This window comes from Xiphophorus maculatus, chromosome 8 (genome assembly GCF_002775205.1).
Source record: "Xiphophorus maculatus strain JP 163 A chromosome 8, X_maculatus-5.0-male, whole genome shotgun sequence".
Taxonomy (NCBI): Eukaryota; Metazoa; Chordata; class Actinopteri; order Cyprinodontiformes; family Poeciliidae; genus Xiphophorus; species Xiphophorus maculatus.
Genome location: NC_036450.1, coordinates 11,953,727 through 11,974,816, shown reverse-complemented (window position 1 = coordinate 11,974,816; position 21,090 = coordinate 11,953,727). Strand labels below are relative to the sequence as shown.

Here is a 21,090-nt window from a genome sequence, read left to right as displayed (position 1 = left end):
AGGTTGCTCAGTATCTGAACTTGGAGCTACCCATCTTAGATCAGTTTCTGCTCAAACTCAGAGAGGAGGAAAACAGAGAGATTCAAAGGGTCATCAACAAGTAAGAGGGCGATTTTATTCACAAAAAGGATTTTATGTTGCCACTGGGGCAAACATTTTTTTTAACTTTATAAGTGCTGCATCGACACTGTATTAATATTTTCAGTATATCTCTCACAGATGTGCTTAAAGGTGCAGTTACATTGGTTGGTCTCTTGGTGGAGCCAGACATCATTTTAACCTACATGTTTTTTGATTCTCTTAATTTTTACTGATAACTTCCTTGGATTTGTGTTTGTATCAGGTACCAACACCAGATGTTAATACTCTTGCAAAAGTATTAGCATCTGTGGAACATTTACAGGTTTAATTACATTACAGTAAACAAACTTCAGTGTGACGTTGGGAGATTAAGCAATTTATTCACAAAGTGGCAAAAGTGAAACGATAAAGTGGAAAGAAAACAGATATAGTCTTCCAGAACTTTTAAAATAGAAATTTAAAAAGTATCTATTTAGCAACAAAGAGAAACAATTTTAAAACTGCCTGCCCGACAACCTCATGTTATAAAACAGTGAGGATAAATTTCCCCTAATGTTGTAACCAATATGAATTACATTTAGTCACCATAAAAGCAGATAGATTTTCCAAATGGAATCTGGATGGAGTTTAGTCTTCTGTCAGAAAATTGGTTGGAGTGTATTATTGCACCATCACTGGGCTAGGGTAGTGTTAAAACAAACACTACAAATGTCCATAATGTCACAAAAAACAGATAAAGCTTACACCAACGTTTATTGGTCTGAATTTAGATGATGAGAGAAGTCCATTTTGAGGCTACATGTTGCAAGGCTAACGGGTTGGTCTTCAGCTCTCTGTGGCCCTGGATCTTCTTCAGCTGCAGAATTCTTTGTCCATCTCAATTGCAGCTCAAAGCCGCCTAGAGAATAGAACCAAAGGTTCCTCTTTTGCATTGACATTTTATAGTGTTTTTATAGCATTTCTCCACCCTATATATAAACTTGTATTGGTTGGCACTGTTGTCATGCTTGTTTTGCTGGCTGTCTGCTTGGATAGATGATCTCATATCCATCATTGTCTTAGAGACAATGATGTCTGTGTTCATGTCCTGGTGTTCAAAAGTCACCCTAAACCCTTTACCTGCACAATCTTTTTCTTTCAACAGTTTGAGTTACAATAATCTGTTTCCAAATCAGCTAACTCTGAGGTGTTGGTCATCTCTGCTCTCCTTTCAGTTCCTCTTTTCCATAATCCTTCACCTACTATCTACCTCCAACACAACATCAATGATCTTTAATTGCAGTTACACATTTTACGTCATTTCAAGTTCATTATCAAAATCACATCTATAACCTCTCTAGCTTCTGATTTAGCAGTCATTTATAATATTATGTTAACCATGCTTTATTAGTTACTTTTATTATAATCATCATGTGAGTAATTATAGGTGTTCTTCTGACAAGAAAACAGGAATCATCCACTATTCTTATTTTTTGAAACCAAAGTTGTTCATTCTTTCAAGATTATCAATATAAGTATTTTGCTTTAAGTTTTATTAAATTACTCAATTTGTTTAGACTTCAGCCTTTAAAACTTTCTTGCATTGAAATAAGGAATAGTCTCTCACATATTTCTATAAATCTGCAGGCTAGAAACTTTCTTCGTCTTATCAGAAAGCCTGCTGTTCCTGTTTCATGGCTTGGCAACTTTCTCCCTCTCTGCCTGACTATGATTTCTTATGATTAAATTAAAAAAGAAATAGAATTTAAAGGTAAAGTTTGCATGAGACAAAAGAAACACACAACCTCAGAGATTTTATTGAGGTTTGATTATACCCTTGCTTATAGATGCTACTTTGTGTAATTAATTATAAATGTAACTTCATGTATTGTGACTGTTTACCTAAAATATTCAGCATGGAAATAATGGGACGATCTCAGGTTATCTTGACACTGTAAAAAAGAATTAACCCTTCTTTGCAACTTTGTGACATTTCTTGGATTTCAGGTAATATTTGCTGTTGCCGGGGTCTAAAGTCACAACAAACTGGCACTTTAGTTGCTGTGAAAGAGAAGACGACAATATGTGTTGAATGGAAATTGACACATTTTCTTAATGGTTCTATAAAGAACAGAGGGTGAACAGATTTACCTCTTTGCCCAAAATGCAGTTTCTCAAGTCAATGGTTTTCATCTTAGGACATATGGTACTTCTGAGGATTGCAATGATTTTAAAGTTGATCCTATTGGTTACCTGCAGATAGAACCAGATAAAACAGTGATTATAAGTATGTTTTAATAGGGTACATTATATTGTTTTAAGGAAAATCAGTCCAACCTTGGATTTAGCACTGGTAATTGAGATCAGCTTGAAGAACACCTTGTTCTTTACTTTTTTGTTGAACATTTCTACAGCATATTGAGCCGCCTTCTGAACATCTTTTGACTCAGGACGTTTTTCAGTCCAACCCTCTAAAAGATGACAAAATTGACAAAGGTATGTTGACTGTAACATAAAGTATATCAGTAAAAATAAAAAAAAAATTTAAAAAAAGATCACAGAATAGAAACAAAAATTATCAAGCTTGAATCAGTTTGTAGGGTCAAAGAAAGGGCAAGACGGATTCTCAGCATTCTGCCCATTGTGACCAGCAGTGCAGTGGCTTTATTTCACATCATAGAATCTCTTTTACACAATGAAATAGGAAATTTAAAATGATCTCCTTACAGCAGGACAACAACCATAAACAAACCATCAGAGCTACAGGAGAATTGTAAATTTTCTAGTGGAGTGTTTTGATTGGATCCTGTGAGTATTTTTTCCATTGACTTTACCACTTTTTTTATTCATGTTGTGAATTCTCTCATACATATAACTGGTGTTGACATGATTATTTCAAATTCACACAATTCTTGTGACTTCCACCTTCTTAAAGGTGGAAGGACTTGTTTGTACTGGCAGCTAGCAGCTCTTGTATGTTCCATCCCCACCCAGTCCAAAACAAATTCTCATGACTAATGGCAATCTGAAGAACTGGGTGTTGATCACATCCAACTTTGTACTTCTTTATTCAGCACTTTTGCTAATCAGAACTTTGGAACAGAGAAGCAAACAAGACATTTCATAAAGCTTTATTTTGGATTTGAATTTGATTAACTGCACAAATCATATGTGATTCCACTAAAGTAAAATCCCAAACCTATTAAGACATGGTAAGGTATTAGACTACCAAAAGGGCTTTTTCTTCAAGTTTTTCTTTGGATTTGAATTTGTTTAACTGCACAAATTAACATCACCACATGTATGATTTCATTAAGGTAAAACCTCAAAGGAATTGGTCCCATTTTATTGTATTAGTAATACCTTATTGTGTTACTAATAAAATAAGGTATTAGTAGTCTAATACCTTATTGTGTCTACATAATAAGGTATTAGATTACTAAAAACTTTATCCTTTTTACACTCAATTTAAAGTCCTGCTAATTAGCTGCACCATCTTATTTCTTTTTTCCAAAACTAGCGTTCCATCTGCCAAAATACACAGCACTTTGACAATGATAAATTAATCTGATTTGTAGCTGAGGCAAAACTTCTGACTCACTGTACTCAACCGTACTGCAGTGAGGAGTCATCAGCTGTGGAATAAGTCCACAAACACACAATGTATTTGACCATGAAGTCAGCAAGCCACACAGTTTTAGAACAACAGGTCCTTTCTTTTTGCAGAATCATATTATTGTCTTTAAATTTAAAGACAATTTTGCTACCTATCTTACATTAACTTAGATTCTCTGTGATCACTAAAGGGTTTCACAGACTGATGGAAACAAACTAGCTGCTTTGTTATCTAATACAGTTTGTTCTTTTACAAAAGAAAAAAAAACATAATTTAATATTTTATCTCTTACATTTGAAAATGTGTCAGAATGTTTACATGAAAACACAAAGCTATGTTTTGATGATGTTTGACTTGTTTCCCAACTGATAGTCATGATTGTGTGTTCATGGCGGAAGAGTTGAAACTCATCAAACTCTAAATTTAGCTTACATTTTAACCATTTTATTGTGTTACGAAACTAAACAGGTCTATTCAGGATACATTGCATCCATATTTCTACTTACGTTCTTTAATGTGTCTCTTCTCAGGCTGAGCTCCCAAACACAGCTGGAAGACTGACAGACATATCAGCAAGGACAATGGCAGAGACATATTTGCTTTCCAACAACTTGTCAGCTACAGACGATCCCAGGACGTTTGTAAGATTCTGATGAGTCCAGGTCCATTTTAACAGAACGAAACATAAAAAAGAAACTATTAAATACAACAGAACAGAAGAAAAACAGTTAAATATTGATTAGTAACTGTAAAACGTCCAACACCAACCTTATCGATAGATGTTGCTTCAGCTGGGGGAAAATGGAGCAGAAGAAGCAGCTTCTGTGTTCTCTGAGTGAATGTGTTTGTGTCAGCATTCAGACTTCATTATGTTCAACCAGTCAGTGAAGACCACACCCACCTACTGCCTAGGAGTGACACCATGCATACTTCTAAGCCATCAGCAGCCTTGGTGAGCATTGGAGGGAAACTGCAGAGTGGATGTCTGGTGATGTTTCCCTGCAGTTATTCAGGAAACTTCATGTCGTATATGTGGGCATGTCATCTGTTAGTGCCATGACTGTAAGGGTGTGCCTACACGGCTCTGCAGAATACAGGTATCAGGATTCCTGGCCTCATATACATTTTAAAGATTATTTTTCAACACTGTACATAATTTATTACCTAACTCTAAGAAGAAAGGAAAGGTTTATTACATTTACATAGTCATATGTCTTATTTTAGCTAACAAATGCGGAGGGATGCTTTTTCATTGTAGTTGAGCAAAAACCTGTTGCTGTACACACATTGAATCAATGGAGAAAGATTGATTCACATAGTAATTAAGAGAACTTAGATTTTACCTATCAATTGGTGGATTGGTGTGGCGTCTGCAGTGATGTGAAAGCTACCGGTCTGTTATGGTTCAGAGAGAGCTCACTGCAAAAACACAAAATCTTACCAAGTATTTTTGATCTAGTTTCTATTGCAAATATCTTAGCACACTTGAAATAAAACAAAACTAACTTAACACTTTTCAGGAAGATACAGAGGCTTGTTTTTCTTCTCAATAATAATAATTCCTTCATATTGATGAAAAAGTACTTGTTCCATTGGCAGATTATTTTACATATTTCACATGTTGTAAGCAATGGGTACTGTCCAAAAGCACAATGTCGTGGAGACAAGTGGCAAAAACAAATTTCCTACACACAGTGTTTGGAGTGAGACACCCCCAGATGACTCCCTCATCTGGGAGGGACTCAAGTTACAGCTGCTACTCCCCCACACTTAAAGTAACCAGTTGATGTGGCTCAGGCAGTCAGGAAACCTTGTGGATGCCACGGTGATGAAGTCTTCTCAGATTTTTGCTCTAGGAGCAAAACAAGAAGAAAGTCCAGGACATGCTGGAGGGACACAACGGAATTGTGTCCTTTATGGAAGAGTACTGTGAAGAAATGGCTTGTTGAAGCAGTCTTAAAAGTCCTGTAAATCTGTAAAGATTAAACATTTTTCAGGTAACTGGTCATAAAGAACAATACGCATTTTCCTTCCACTGCACAATTATAATCTACTTGTTTGGTATTCAACATTTCAATAAAATTCATAAGTTCTATGAGAGCATTTTTATTATAGAAACATCTGGACCTTAAAGGTAAAAATATTTTCCCTCACTGGGATTCCAATACCATGTTGTAATAGCAATGAAGGGCCACCATTGTGATAATGGTGACATTACCTGCATTTATATTGAAAAAAAAAAAAAAACACCATTACATTTAACAGCTTACCCAGATTGATTGTAAGCCTGTTGTCCAAGTTTCACCTGAATTGGAATTCAAAACATATTTAGGCCAAGCAGAGACAAATACAGAATGAGTCATTGTGGTTTGTGCAAAGTTGGCCTCAATGTTATTATTTCTGATAAGAATGTCTGGACATCTAACCCACGTGTTTATACCACAAATAGAACCAAACTCCCGACTGCTGGAAGAATTTCAGAAAAACCTGTTTTCTTACCAAAAGCTGCTTGCATGACAATGGCATGACACAGAAAAGAAAATAGAACTCTACATTTTACAAAACTGGGGACAGAAAATTTATCTTGGAAACACTTTTTAATTGTTTTGAACTAAGCAATAACTGTAGCACTCTAACATTCAGTATCTTGTTCAACCCCATTTTGTAAATAGGACAACATTTAATAAAACACCATAAAGTTGGAGCATGGAGAGGAATGTTTGTCCATTCCTGTTTTCATGATCCATGTTTTTATTTTATTTTTTAAGAATTTCTGTTGATATGATCTAGTGATAGAATCAAAATCCTGCTGAAAACCCAGGGATAACCTAATTTCACTTTTCTCACAGAGTCAACCTAATTTATTTATTTATTTTTTAAATTTTATGGTAAAAGTTGTAAAGAGCTGCACCCTTTGCAATGCATCAGGACCACAGATTCTTTTCCCTTTGGTGATTTTTTCACATGTTTGTCCTGCATGTCCAAAACTTGCCATCAGGTTTAGTATCATCTGACCTGCTGAATTTAGCAAACTCTCCATTTAAGTTTGTAACGGTCATGCAGAACGGGCATTTTTCTGGCATGCCTACCAGTTGGTATGTCAATAGCTAGTAATTAGTCGTTATGGAGATGAAGCACATCTGTTTTACAGCAACAGTAAAAGGAAAAAACAACTCATTCACTGAACAGCTTGTTTGGATCGTTAGTAGCTTAGACAAGTTCTGGTCTGAGAATGTTCATAAACCAGTAAACAAAACACATATCATAGGCATCAGATGAATAAATTCAAAAGATACCTAATTGAAAAAAAAAATTGCCACAAAAGTCTAGATGTCAACTTGACTCTTTGTCAAGGTTTCTTTGTTGCTGTTCCAATTTTGGCTAAGTCACTTATGGCTAAGTTTATGAAAGTTGCTGCTCCTTTTTAGCCATTTTGTCACCAACAAAGACCACACATCACATATTTGTCTTATGTGAATGCCAAATTCTACTGTCTTTTTGAAAAAATAAAATTAACATTACAAAATATATGCATTTATACCAATAGTACCAATTTTTATGGTTGTAACACCTTCAGTATAGTTTTTCTCCAACTTATTAAATCCAATTACAGTAAAAAGGTTAGTTTTTTTTTTTTTCAAGGTTTAGACAATGCAAGTGCATGAATTTAATCTACTAAATTTATGACTCTTTGCCAGAGGTGCCAAGAAGTGTGGTGCATGCTATGAAAATGTAATTGCATCCGCAAACATAAAATCACGTCAAACCTGTGTGTAAGCACTCAACATGTCCAGCAGAGGGCAGACAAAGACAGACGTTCACAGTCAAAACTCAATTTAAACTAGTGTCTGTATGAACAGAAACATTTTCTTTTATATAATCGCATATCCCACTGGCCCAAGGAATGTGGCTGAAGCAAGAAGAATCTTGAAATTGCATTTCTATTTTGTTATTTCTTGCATTCATATATTCTGCTATTTAAATGAGTCTTACTTAGCAACAATCATCGTCCCAATTTAAATTTTGTGTATATTTGGTACAAGTAAAATTGAGCGATTTAAAGTCTATGCTTAGCAGATTCCTCAGCATTTATTAGCTAATATAAGACATATGATCATGCAAATGTAATAAACCTTTCCTTTCTTCTTTGAGTTAAGTAATAAATTATGTACAAAGATTTTTGACTGGACAGGATAAAAAAAAAGAAGAGGCAGGAATGACTGCAGAGTCAGCCAGATGGGAACTGACTGACCGTTGTGATGTCTCATCTGTAGATGTACAAACAGAAAGATTCGGTGCTCAAACTCAAATTGAAAGACAAAGGTCCTTTAGATGGCCGAGTGGTGAGAAAACAAGAAGCACCTGCAGGGCATGCTGTCCAACAATAACACAAACTGATGCAGTGTACAGAACAAAGGCATTTTTTTATAATTGGTTCATAATTTGACACATGTAAAAATTAAATCTGAACTACATAAGAACCGCTTATTGTAAGCTAATGTACCAAAATAAGTTAAATAGACAGCAAGTCATTTCCCCTTTATGCATGGTTACTCATCGCTGAACTCATGCTCTTAACGAGATACTTTACTGAAACACTTCTGTGCCACTGCATGACGGTCAGGCTCAACCTCGGGGTCTTTGTGAATTGGCTGGACACTGGAAATCCCCTCTTCAGTGCAATAATTGATGTCAGTCTAGTTTGCCCCGTGAATTGACTGAAATCCATTCACCATGTTGAGTCTGTTAATCATAAAACTGGGTCAGTTAGGGGACCAGTCCCTCGTTATTGCTCCCAAAGAAATTTAGGTAAAAGGTTATTTAGGAAGAGGTGACAAAATCAAAGCACGGATTCTGCTGCTGCAGCATGCCATAGTAGTTGCATTTTGTCACATTAATGATTCATAATCCTTAATGAATTGTATTAATAATGTGATAAGCCATCATTATAACTATTATAAAGTCAAAACCTTATAGAAGTAACTTTTGCTGAAATTGCTGCAAATCTCTCAGATGTGTCTATCAGATTTGTACTTGCTGAGTCTGAGTTTTTTTCCCCCCATTTTTCTTTGTGAAATAGGTCTAACTCTGTCTGCTCTGTGAACATTAATAAACACGGATTAATAATTGGATCATTTGAAAGCAAACCTCTGATCCAGGCTCAAGAATTCTGCATCCACTAACTGGTTTTCCTCCTGCACTCTCCTTGATTTGACTCCATTACCTTTTGAGTCAATTCATGACAAAATGTGAAAAAGTATGAGGCCATAAAAACTTTCGCAAAGCACTGTTGTTGCAGGATTTATTTATTTTTTTACATATTGCTATTGCCATCATGTTCAAATTAAGCGATGCTATTCCAAACAATCATATCATTTACATGAATCTGAAATTATATTAATGCCCGAAAGGAAATAGGACCTTTTGATGGAATCTTATATGACATCTTCACAATTAACAATAACTAACAGAAGATAGTGGGATTTTATTAGTTTACTTGCCGATGACAAATGTGTTTTTCCATCTCCACCTACATTTATCACGGAAGATAAAAGGTCACTGACTCAGATAATGAGATGCGACTGTCATTCTGTTTATTATCCACCAGAGCATAGAATGATGGAAGAGCTAATGGATTTTATTAGTGTGTGTACCCAGTGAGTAACAGGTGAGCCAGATAAATGAAGCATAACAAGGTGCCATCTCACAGAAGAGGGTCAACATTTTGACCGGATTCGAGGAAAACATGGAAAAGCTGTTTGTGTTTCCATTCATGAAAAGACGGAAACAGAGTGTTCTACATCAGCGGTTTTCAATCCAGAGCACCACCTGAGCTGTCACCGGCACTCGCAACTGGATTACCTCTTCTTTTGTCTGTCCTGTCTTGAGAAAAATTGTGCCACATTTCCTCACAGTTTAAGAAGACAATCCTACAAAGACTTCACTGGGGCTGCTCTTAGTTGATCGTTATTCACTTTAGTTTCCACAGATGACCTTAAAATAGTTTCCTCTGCACTTCTCCTTCCGGTAGTCTCTGCCTGGCGTCAAGAAACGGAAAAGGCTCAAACCGCTCATATTTTTTGGCGATGTCTCCTTTTAACTTTTCACCACCATTCAGAATGTGATATTGAATAAGGTCATTTAAATTGTAAGTAATCAACACAATTTGTACCACTGGAGAGAGTGCAAGCCTGTTAAAGGGTAGTGGTAGCACAAGAACCATGCACCTATACTAAATTTGCATTTGCTCAGTTATGTCTTCATTGTCTCCCTGATTCATGGAAATAAATCTTAAACTGTTGGAAACCACATTGTTAAGGAAAAGCCACCCGCAGGTTGAGCAGTAGTGCTGAGCACATAGGTTCTATACACAAAAAACCTTGGAAAATCCTGCCAAACAACTTTTTGGCTTTTGGTCATTGGAGGCTAACTCAATGCATGTAGTGATATCAAAATGAGTATCTGCACTCAGAAAGAATTGAGTACAACCCTCTTGAACAAGTGTGATCAGCTTCGGCGTGCTGCTCATGCCAAACTGAATAATACAAACAATTTGGCAGACTTGCAACAAATATTGGTTGTAGAATGGTCCGCTCTGTGTGACACATGAGGAGGAGTTCCCTTACTACTGTACCTATGATTCTCACACACTACTTAGTCTCCTTGTATGTTGACTGAAGAAACTAGTAAATTGCCATCATGTCTTGTGTCTCCAAACTTCATCCATTCATTCCAGTAGCTGGTACAAACCAAGTAGCATAAGCTTTTGGCATTGGCAATGTATATTTTTAAGTCATTTCTTGAAAATTTTCCCAGCTCAAAATAAAAGTGTTTTGTAGAAAACAAGAACACTGCTAACAGTCTATCTGCCCAGGAGTACTAGTGTCTAATTATTATCAATAAGTATTGTTACAATAAAGAAATAACTAACCCCAAAAAATTAAATTATCATTTGTGCAAAAAATAAAATAAAAAATGTCCAACTAGGTAGGATAACGGTTGGTGTCTTTATATAGTCAGTTGGGATTTAACTGTGAGGTTTACCTGCAGGAAGACAGTATTTGTGCATTAGTGATTTAAGTACATTATTAGTCACTATTAGCTGATGTACAGTTCAATAAGGCAAAGGATGGGATTTTGGGAAGAAGTTTAGTCTTCCAATTCTGATGTTTGTTTGGATGTTTAAACAGAAACACCCAATTGTTTACAAGTTTCAACTGCTATCTATTGATTCTGCAAAAGTGAAGAATTTGAACATAGAACTCTTCCTTCAATCTGCACCCACTTTATGTAATACTCCAAAACCGCAGGCAGTGAAATAACCTTACAGCATGTTGCTACAATCACCATGCCTGGCAGTATGTGCAGTATTCTAATATTTGAAATCAGAAGTTGTATTTATTGGTTTTCAAGAGATTCAACTAAACATTGAATCACTGCATAAATGGTTATAATTTTGGCACCTAAGGTGCAACAATAAAATTAGTTCAAATACACATCAAAACTTGTCTTAGAATGGCTACAGCACTAACATTAAGCTTCCTGAATGGCCCAAACCCCAACCCTATTGAAAATTTATGGACCATGTATAAAAGCCTGATCAGTTTCAAGAAATCCAGCAGTTTAAGCTCTACTATTTCTGATAAGAAACGCAAATGGCCAAACAAAAGTATACCAGATTTTGGATTATAGTCACAAAATGGGTGTAGTAGGGTCACAGCGTGGCTAAGGGACATTTAAACAAATGGGGTTTACGTTCATGTTATTTACTCTTTTTAGTATTGGAACCCAGATCTTGCTTTCCGTTTTTAAATATTTTCTGAGGTTATATATTGCCTGGTTATTCCACAAATTATAGTTTAATAAACCATCAACTTATTAACTAATTACATTTATTGTATTTTTTTTTTTTTATAAAAGTCATTGCCATTTTTAAAAATATATATTTTTATACAAAATGAAGCTGACATTGTGTCACCAAGTTTAATTTCAAAACATGTATTTGCTAAAACTAAACAAAAATCTTGAAACTATTATGTTTTTTTTTTTTTTTCTCTCCCAGCAGCCAGCTTGTTTTCCCATTCCACTGAACTTCTGAATTAGGATCAGTCTCGATAATCCCTTTACAGTTAGGACTCGCCCACTCTTTCGGGTGATTTACAACCAGCTCCTCCAATGAGACAGCAGGATCCGGCTGACCTCGTTTTTGCCCTCCTCCTCCAACTCTTTCTCATCCCGTCTCATCGCGTGTGTCGCTCTTCAACCAACTAGTCCGACTGTACTCTCTCTTCGGAGAACTGCCCGCCGAAGTCACAGCCATGGAAGAAGACAACATAATAATGCCCGTTTGACCCACGGAGCTTGTCCAAGGTGAGTTTGCCGGGGGTTGTGAGTCAGGAGAGAACGGGATTAGCGGCTATGAAGCTGTGGCTGTGTGGAGGGGGGGAGGCGAAAAGTTTTATCCGCCGGACAGGAGGGAAATGTACTCCAGTGTTGCTCTGTGGGGCGGTATGTCATGATGCTAGCTTGTGTTGGCTCGCTTTTTGTTTAGGGTTTTAGACAATGAATAATTCCCTTTATTTTGAAGTTTTTAGCTTCTACATTATAATGCACAACAAGCCAACTTCTAAAAATATATTTTTTATGTGTTTTATTCAAGTGTTTATTTAGAGTGTAAACTGTTTATTTCTTATTGGATTTTACTTTAAACGTAAAAAACGCTTTTAGTTAATAAAACATTTATTAAAAATAAACAACTTCTGGTTGAAAAAAAGTAACTTTTTAATGTTTATTAGTACAAGTTATGAAAAAAAACCCACCTAATTATTTAGTCTTTGATGACAATAAAATAATTCAATCAAACCCAGATAATGTTTAGGTTAAAAAAACAAAACAACAACAACAAAAAAACAAAACAGATAAATGATAATAAGAGCCATATTCTTTGTAAAAGGTGAGTAATTTGTATCCTTAAATGCAATTTGAAAACTGAAAATTTGTAAAACAAAACCATTAAATATTAAATAATTAAATAATTTATTTCAAATGTATTTTTGTATACATTGCCAATAAACTTTGAGCAGTTGGTCTTTGAGTAAAGTTTTATCTTTTTACATGGCAGATTAACTTACAGCTTTCTTTTTATTCACCCATAACAATGATTGTTACAGTACAGTTATATTCAACAATAAAAAATAGATAATCTTTTAAAGTAAATATTATAATTATATGTTTCTAAATCGTCCAAATTAATAATTCTTTAATTGAATTTGGACCTTGCATGGATTAATTAAGTATCTACTTGTCTATCAAACTAGGTATTGTTATTTATCTAAATACTAAAAAAAAAACACTATTGGGCCATTTTAAAACTCTACTTGACTTTAGGTAAATAAAACATAGTTTTATTGGACCAAAAGATAAACAACGAGCCGTGGCTATGTCTGGAACAAGAATGAAACAAAATGATAATGGATAATATGATACAATGAATGGATGTTCTTGAAACTCCTAGCGTTAGACTTGCCAATAATTAAAAACGTAATTTTTCCTTAAGGTTGTCTTAATGTTGTATTGTCACGCTGACCTATGTACAACCACTACTTTTTCTCATTTACTTTCTTGGTTTCCAGCTCTCAAGTGCAGATGCTCTCTTGTCAGAGTATAAATGAGACTCTTACATCAACCAAATGCACTTGTTGATGCAACAAACAAGATTACTCTCCATTCAGCTCTTTTCTGGTTGTATATTTATTCTTTTGTGCGGCCAGAGCTCCTGCAGGGCTACTGCACGGGAGTTGCAAACTCTATATGCAACTAGACACAAATACTGTGAGAATGATAGACACAATGGCATGGGGGTCTCGCTGCAGATGTGCATTCCTTGTGCCAGTGCAGAGATCCAGTCTTTAAATAGAGTACGGCAGGAATGCAAGCACAAAAAAAGCAGACAGATGAACCCTGGGGGCGTCCTGGGAGTAAGAGCAGGAAGGTAAGTCGTAAAAAGAATAGGACAAACTGCTGGAAGATATATTCTTTTGATTTAGATTGAATTATGGCACTTTCTTCAATGTTTCCTAATGAATATGAGCATATAGGTCAAAGTTCATGGTGTAGAATTACTCCTCTAAAGGGTAATGTTGTTAGGAAAGTTCTAGCTGCAATAAAGGCGTACGATTTCAATGTGGAACTGGACCCATCAGTGATAAAATTAGATTTTGACCAACAGATCTTGCTATGTGACGTCAGAACGCTTGTGTTTATACAGCAGGCGCGTCTGCATTGCCTCAAAGAAATGATACAGCTTGAAATTGAGTCAGAGGGTTCTTTATTTGCTAAGTGTGTATACACAAATACGGTAACCGGGTCCGGTTTCTGGTACTGTTCAATGTATGGTCGGGAACAATGTGTTTGCAATATACAGTGATGTGTTCTCAATAAATTAGCTTCAGATTTTAATTCCAAGTTCTTGAATTATGTCTTTCATTTTCTTTCTGTTGTGCACATACGATAAATTCAAGATTGGTGAATTTGAGTTTTCCCAGGGTTACCCAGCTGTTTTTATAATCCATATAAATAATTTTTTACTCGTCTCAGACTGCGGGCTTAATTTTTGAAAGATGAGAGAAAAGAGGCAAAACAAAATCTTAAACATGCTGGAAGTAATTTGTAGCTGACATTCGATCACTTGTAACTCATTTTGGTGATGAACGTCTTTGTCGTAGTAAAACACAAAAAGGCACAGTCAATAAAAAGCTATGAAGCTTAACAATGATCATTTCATTACTAACTATTTGTCAAAAAAAAGCTAGACGTTTGGCCAGACCCTGAAATCTGTAGTTTGAGTTTTATGTCAGCTGTAGAAAAGTTAATCAGCCCATTTACACCTGTTGTCTTGAAGCTGCTTATACCGTTGAGATGGGGTTGTGGCAGTGACCTAAACCCAGTGACACTATCCAGATATTTCTTGTGGACCCAAGGTGCTTACTGGCTAGAAGAGATACTCACCCCTGGAAGTTTGGGTTTTGGGTCTCCTCCCAACAAAACATGCCAGGAAATTATCCAAAGAGAGGTGCTCCACAATAATCCTGATCAAATTCCCTTACCACATCCACTGACTGAAAAGCAGCAGCTCCACTTCGGCGTGCCTCACCATTTGAGAAAGCTTATTTCATCCAAATGTGCCTGCTTTTTTGCTGAAGTTCTTTCTTCTGCCTGGAAGGCTGGAGGAATCCCTGCATCCTGCAGACGAGGCTATATGTCATTGAATAAGACACTCAGAAACTTGAATTGCTTAAGAGACTGATCTGGATGGAGGAATCTTGTGAGTCAGAGGAGATGAATCCATAGAGCATATCTAGGGAACTTTATCACATCCAAGAAAACTTTGGTCAGTCAATTGATACGTTTGTGTGTGTGCTGGCTACGGCTGGAAATTATTTCATTGTTCCTTTCCTTAAGTCCTTCTTTATTCCGGCGCTCCGACTGAGATGGAAAGCTGTAGCAGAAAACATTCTGTGTTTCGTTACATTTTAGAATTTGGACGATGGAATTAAGATGATTTCTATGTGGAACGTCCTTCAACAGAATCTAATCTTAAACATGCTGGACTGTAAAAATAAATGTTTGCCTTTGGCTAAGAGGTTGGTTCTAAAGTAAGAAACATTTAGGGTATTTTTACATGCAAACACTGAGGCTAAAAGGAAAAACAAAACTTTGGAAGTAGTTAAAATAAGAATATTAGTTACAAGTACAGGCTTTATAAGAGTCCTCAAAAAAGAAAAGAATCTGAAAGGGTTTTCTAACCAGGCCTGCATCCAAATTCAGAGGCTGCATCCTTTGAAGGCCACATTTGAAGAGTCTGGTGTATCTTTAACAGCCCACCTTATTCTGAGCATCATTGGTAGATGTTTGTTTGTTGACATGGCTGTAGAAAAATGAAGAGCTTCAAGCAATTTTAATATCTTTTTTTTCATTCCTGTAAACATGTATTTTAACAAAAAAAATTGATATTGTATAAATAAAAAAATGTTTTATTCATTAAAATCTTTTTTATTATTATTATTTCAATTTCTGAGGTAAGGGTAGGAGTAAATCTGAAGGCTTGACCGTTCATTTTCTTACACCATTTTTAAAGATGATAGTTTAATTAGTTAAACCAAAACAAAACAAACCTACATCCTCCAACACCCAAACAAAGAAAAAAAAAATATCAAGAGATCTTGAGACTAAAACTAAAACTAAAGTTTGATTTTGCAAAATCCAGTTTTGTATCAGGGAGGGATTCTGAACTTGTTCAACTCAAATTACTGAGTCACCTGCTGAATTTACAGTAATTCATTGGAAGACTTTCATCAAAAGAATTCTCTCTGGTTACTTGTTACGGTACTTTTTAAGATAAACTCTCAAAATGGGCAAAATAAATGAAACAAATCAGTAAGAACACAGGAGGCACAGAAAAGGATTAAACGTAATATGCACTTCTCTGTAAAAACAATGAGTTCCCTCTCTTTCTCTGACATTGGTCTTAAACAAATAGTGTGATTTGGACAGCACAAGGACACTATCTGACTTATTTACCTTAGTTAAAGTTTGGAACAACTTGCTTCATTGAAACTTACCTCCAGATAATTTATTCTGGATTTAGCAACGTAATTATTCAGCTTTGCCTTTCGCTTTCCCTGCAGACTGCTCTGAGTCTTTGCACTAGCTCTGGCCAAAAACCACATGTGCACAGGAAAAAAAACACTCTGGCTCCACATAGACCTTGATAGAAGCTCCACACAAGCACGTACAGTATACATGTAAAGACACAAACTCAGACTGGCCAGTGGCTTTGTGCCTGCACACTCGCATAATCAAATGCACACAGCCCTAAACGACGTCCAAGCCTCCATACTCGCTCCACACTCATATTTCACTAGTCACTCACAGAGGGCTCACAGCAATCAACTCCAAATTAGAGAGAAATCTGCTCCAAGAACTTGAGAGCAGCGTGCCAGGTCTGAGGCCATACTGCACTTGGTGTGTATGTGAGAGATGGAGAAACAAAAGAGCCAGCCCTTGATATTAAACCAACTTTAAGGGGCCTTGAATGGGGTCTGTATCCCTCTGTGCTGCTGCTCATGCAGTTTCTACTTCAGTCAAACCTTAAGGAATCTCTGTTAACTCATGAAACAATCTTAACAAAGAGTTCCTCGTTATTTTTGTTTGTTGACCTTATTATTTTGGAGAGCTTTTTATAAGCCACAGAGTCAAGTCGCTTCTGGGTTTTCTGAGCTGTTTTATTACAACTCTTGTTGTGTTCACCACACTACTTGTAGTAGTATATTACTCCTTCTAAGGATGATACTTTAATAAATTGGACTTTTCAGTCATTTTATGCCAATATTTTGGCTGTGGTTGGCCTTTCCATTACTTTTATACTACAATATTGAAACTTTTGTAAGGTAATCATTAAGTTGTTTTCACAACAGATGTCTAATGAACAGAAATATCAAGACCCCATTTTTTTCTGATCAGTAAAGTCTTCATCGTAAGTGCTACCAACTTCCAACTTGTTACTGAGTAAAGTACACCATTTTCAGTCTTCATAATTGTTCAGAAAGTCAGAGAAAGTACTGACCTACTAAAGGCTGTTTAAAAGGAAATTATATTTTCTTCAATTCAGTGAGAAATGTTTGTAGTTTATGCAGGCTGCTAGAGAGCAAGGCACAACAGATAACAGGAAGGATAACTAGAGTAGCAGAGTTGTTCTGCCATTTTCCTTTGGGCGTTAAAGCTCTCTGGATTTGGAAATTTTGACTGTCTTCTGAAAATCTAAGTAAAAGTAGGAATTTCCATTATCAAGGAAATGCATCTGTACTAATTGATAATTTTGTAACATTTGCTTCTAGAATAGATTGTCAAATCTCGCAACCTTGCTGCAGTCTCACTTTACATGCATATAAGTATTCAGGACTTGTTTCTCAAATCTCGTTTTTTTTGCATTTTGATGAACTTAAATGAACTTAAAATATACGATTTTAAAAGTATTAAAATTAAATAAAAACACTGGCGGCATGAGGGGGATGGGCTGCCGCTGTAAAAAAAGCCAGTCCCTCTTTTACAGTGCAGATAAATGACATGAAATAAGGTTTTTTATTTTCTTTTTAAAACCTTGGGATACATTGGTTTTGCTAACAGGACCAAGGCTATTCTCAAATAGTGTATTTAGCTTTTTTCTTTCTATTCTAAAAATTCTACACTGGCTTGACAGATGTGGTGTTTATGCCGTTAGTGATCTGATTCTCAAAGCCCAAAGTAATGTCAACATCAAGACCCCAAATCTAGACAAGTTGAGCAAGGACTGTCTGGGATATAGGACTGATTCAAAGTGGAGAGCAAAGAGGAAGAATTGTAAATAATTTATCCCTAAAAATAGTCTTTGGTAATGTGTTGAAGATGTTTTAGTCAGTTAAAGTTAACAAAAGATACAATTTCAAGTACAAATGAAATTTTGGATAAATGCAAGAAATTTTAATAAAACATCTAATAGCAATAACTTTCAAGGGCTAGAAGAGACGAGTCTTCTCTTTATAGTGAGGTTTATGGTATTCAAAGCTATTCTGAAGACACCAAAGCACTTTATACTAAGATGTTTTTCCATTTTTCAATGTTGGCTTGGTTTAACCCTACTGATTCCACTTCTATCAGGAGGTATTTTCACACCTTTAGTTTTATTTTTCAAAGTTCAATTGTTGCCAGGGTACGAACAACACACATTTCCAAAAAATTCACAGCGTTGTTCGAACTCTTACTTTTTATTGGCTTGCTTTCTGTATTTACGTTTAAATTAATATGTGACTGAAGCAGCTGGAAGATATGAAAATGTTGGAGTGTTACATTCTAGGCTTAGGTAAACACCTGTTTCTATAGTGGAAGAGTTCAGTTTTTTTTTTTTTTTCAGGATTTGAAAATACAGATCTTAATAGTTTGTGGGGGGAAACTCTTATAAATAACCATAATTGGCATCTTGTGTAAAATGCATTGCAACTCTGTAACATAAAAGCAAAATCAGTTGCTTCCCATGACTTAGCCACACACACCAGGACACATTAGATACACAAAGGTTCATCTAACTAACTTCAGTTGATAAGTTAGCTACATAATAAGATATTGCATAAGGAAGAAATTAGGTTGACTTACATTTCATAATTCATGTAGTTCTTACAAAGCACACTGATCTGATAAAAGGTCTTAAATTGAACTAACGGAAAATTTCATAAACTATGTTTATATTATGTCTGTGTGGCTTTATGTTTTAAGTGAATGAAGGAAGGTTTTCTCTGTCAATAAATATGCATTTATTTCACGTCGACGGAAATAAGTTACTTAACGGTCTCCACTCAGGAAGCAGGTTTTTTTTTTAATATAGTCGAATAACCCTGAAATCCAGACAGTCCCTGATTTATTTTATCACCTTTTAAAACAAAAAGGGCTTTTGTGAGGTTTCCCTGTCTGTTGCCTTGAACCAGAATTACTAGAAAAGATAAGCACTTTCCAAAGTAAGACAGTTTCCCGGAGAGGTTTTACACACACGCACACACACACACACACACGCACACACCCACACACACACACACATATATATATATATATATTCATTAGAACTAATGAAAATAGATCCAAGTTGATAGATTATTCAAGATATGTACAGTAGATAGTCTTTAATGTAAAAACTCTGTCGAGGGTGTTGGTTTCAAATTTTGTTCACTGTTATTTACCAGACCAGCTTAAAGCAAACACAGGATTGTTTTTCTAAACAGTCAGGCAAAAATGCAACAGATTTGTTCAGTTTGTTGGTATTGACTTTCATCCTGCAGGTGGTCTTGCTTACTATTACTGTCATTTCTGAAATTTTCTATTTTAAAAACTTTTTTTCAGGCTTGTCATTGAAGACTTCTTACTCTTGTAAATCAGTGAAGTATATTTTCAGATGGAGGCTGTGGACCTTTGAGCTAACAGGACAAGTCAAAGCTAGAGCTTTTTTTTATTCATCTTTGTGTTGTGGTTTCATGTCTTCATTTCCTGTAGTGACATTTGTACTTGTCCCACGCTAAAATTTTCATTTTATAGTTTTGGTTGTTATGTAACATAATAGCAACTGGAAACCCTATTCTCACGCGGGGAAAGTTCATTTTTATTTAGAAAGTATGATGTATGCTTTACTATTTCGATACACTACAAAATAAGGCTATACTTTCAATTGCTATTTTAGTTCAAAGATAAATTTTCATCTCGTGGGAATTGTAGGCATGTTTCTACACACGTAAGCTTGTGTGTGTCTTTGCAACATTTGTCCCAACTGTGCAGAAGAGGAAGTGTGTTTTGCATATTCAAGTCTATAAAGACCATAACATATCTATCTATTTTTATTGCTTTTTCGGTGGGATTCCTGTTTTTGTTTTTGTTTGTTTGTTTTGTTTTTTCTGGAAACTATTTTTCATTTCTGAGCAACAGTAAAACTACATTTCATTGAAAGTAAGACTCCAAAAATTGTAAAACATTTGATATTAGTATTTTTGCTAAGTAAGACAATGCTGAAATTGGTTGTCATGAATGCAAATTTTCTTCTTCCATCTCTTAAATTTTGTATCAGTATGCTACCATCTGCTCTGTGAGCTTTATTTTGACCACTGCCCTCAATGCCATGCTAATTTTATTTTTAAGACAGAAAATTGGCAATTTTTCATACTAGTGCAAATAAAAATCTGCCAAATTAATTATTATGGTAACATGTTTATTTTGAATTTTTATTATTTTGATACAAAGACTGCACCAATTCTCTCTAAATATAGTAATTTCAAGTTCTTATGCTGAGCTGTATAACTTCTTTTTTTCCCCCATTCCTTAATGAATGACACATGAATCAGGCTGATATTAGCAGTATGATTAGTTGGGCTATCTGCTCAGGTAGCAGACGGCCTTAGCTATCTGCTATAGTTGGTTGCCTAAGACTTATGAGTGACGCTTCTTTAGTTTGGACACAGTCTTTTTTTAATAACAGGAATATTTTAAGTTGTTGTAAAGTTATTGTTGATGTACTACTATACAAACTTAATTTGATTTATTGTAAAATATGCTGGCTTTTCTTTTCATTGATATAGTGCCAGACCCACAACATTTTGGGCCTTTTCCCTCTCAGCCTTTCTCCACCACACTTCATTTATTGAAACATTGTGTGAGCACAGTCACTGTGAAAAGAAACAAGTGACTGCATGAAAAACCATAACTTCTGAATAGTATATAGATTTATGAAAAACACCAAGCTTGTTTTCTTGAGCACTTTTTGAAAAATTGTTTCAGTCTGACTTTAAATTGTGTAAAACTCTTAGTGAGAATGTGTTGTGGTTTTAAAACTGTAAATTTAAAAC

General features: G+C 35.5%; 2 protein-coding genes across 2 annotated transcripts in view; one reads left to right on the top strand and one right to left on the bottom strand.

Moving 5' to 3' along the window:
• Window positions 1–445: 445 nt before the first annotated feature.
• Window positions 446–4,526, bottom strand: LOC111609412 (cystatin-like). The gene is made up of 5 exons (XM_023337749.1): window positions 4,445–4,526; window positions 4,183–4,325; window positions 2,398–2,531; window positions 2,212–2,313; window positions 446–2,121 (listed from the first exon to the last, which is right to left on the bottom strand). Exons 2-5 carry the CDS (start codon window positions 4,268–4,270, stop codon window positions 2,026–2,028), a joined length of 420 nt encoding a protein of 139 aa, XP_023193517.1. The 5' UTR covers window positions 4,271–4,325; window positions 4,445–4,526; the 3' UTR covers window positions 446–2,025.
• A 7,375-nt stretch (window positions 4,527–11,901) lies between these two features.
• LOC102218314 (interleukin-11 receptor subunit alpha-like) overlaps window positions 11,902–21,090 on the top strand; it is a 49,337-nt gene continuing 40,148 nt past the window's right edge. The window contains exon 1 of the mRNA XM_005811874.2: window positions 11,902–12,046. The gene's annotated coding sequence lies outside the window, so the exon portion shown is untranslated. The remainder of the gene's footprint in view (window positions 12,047–21,090) is intronic.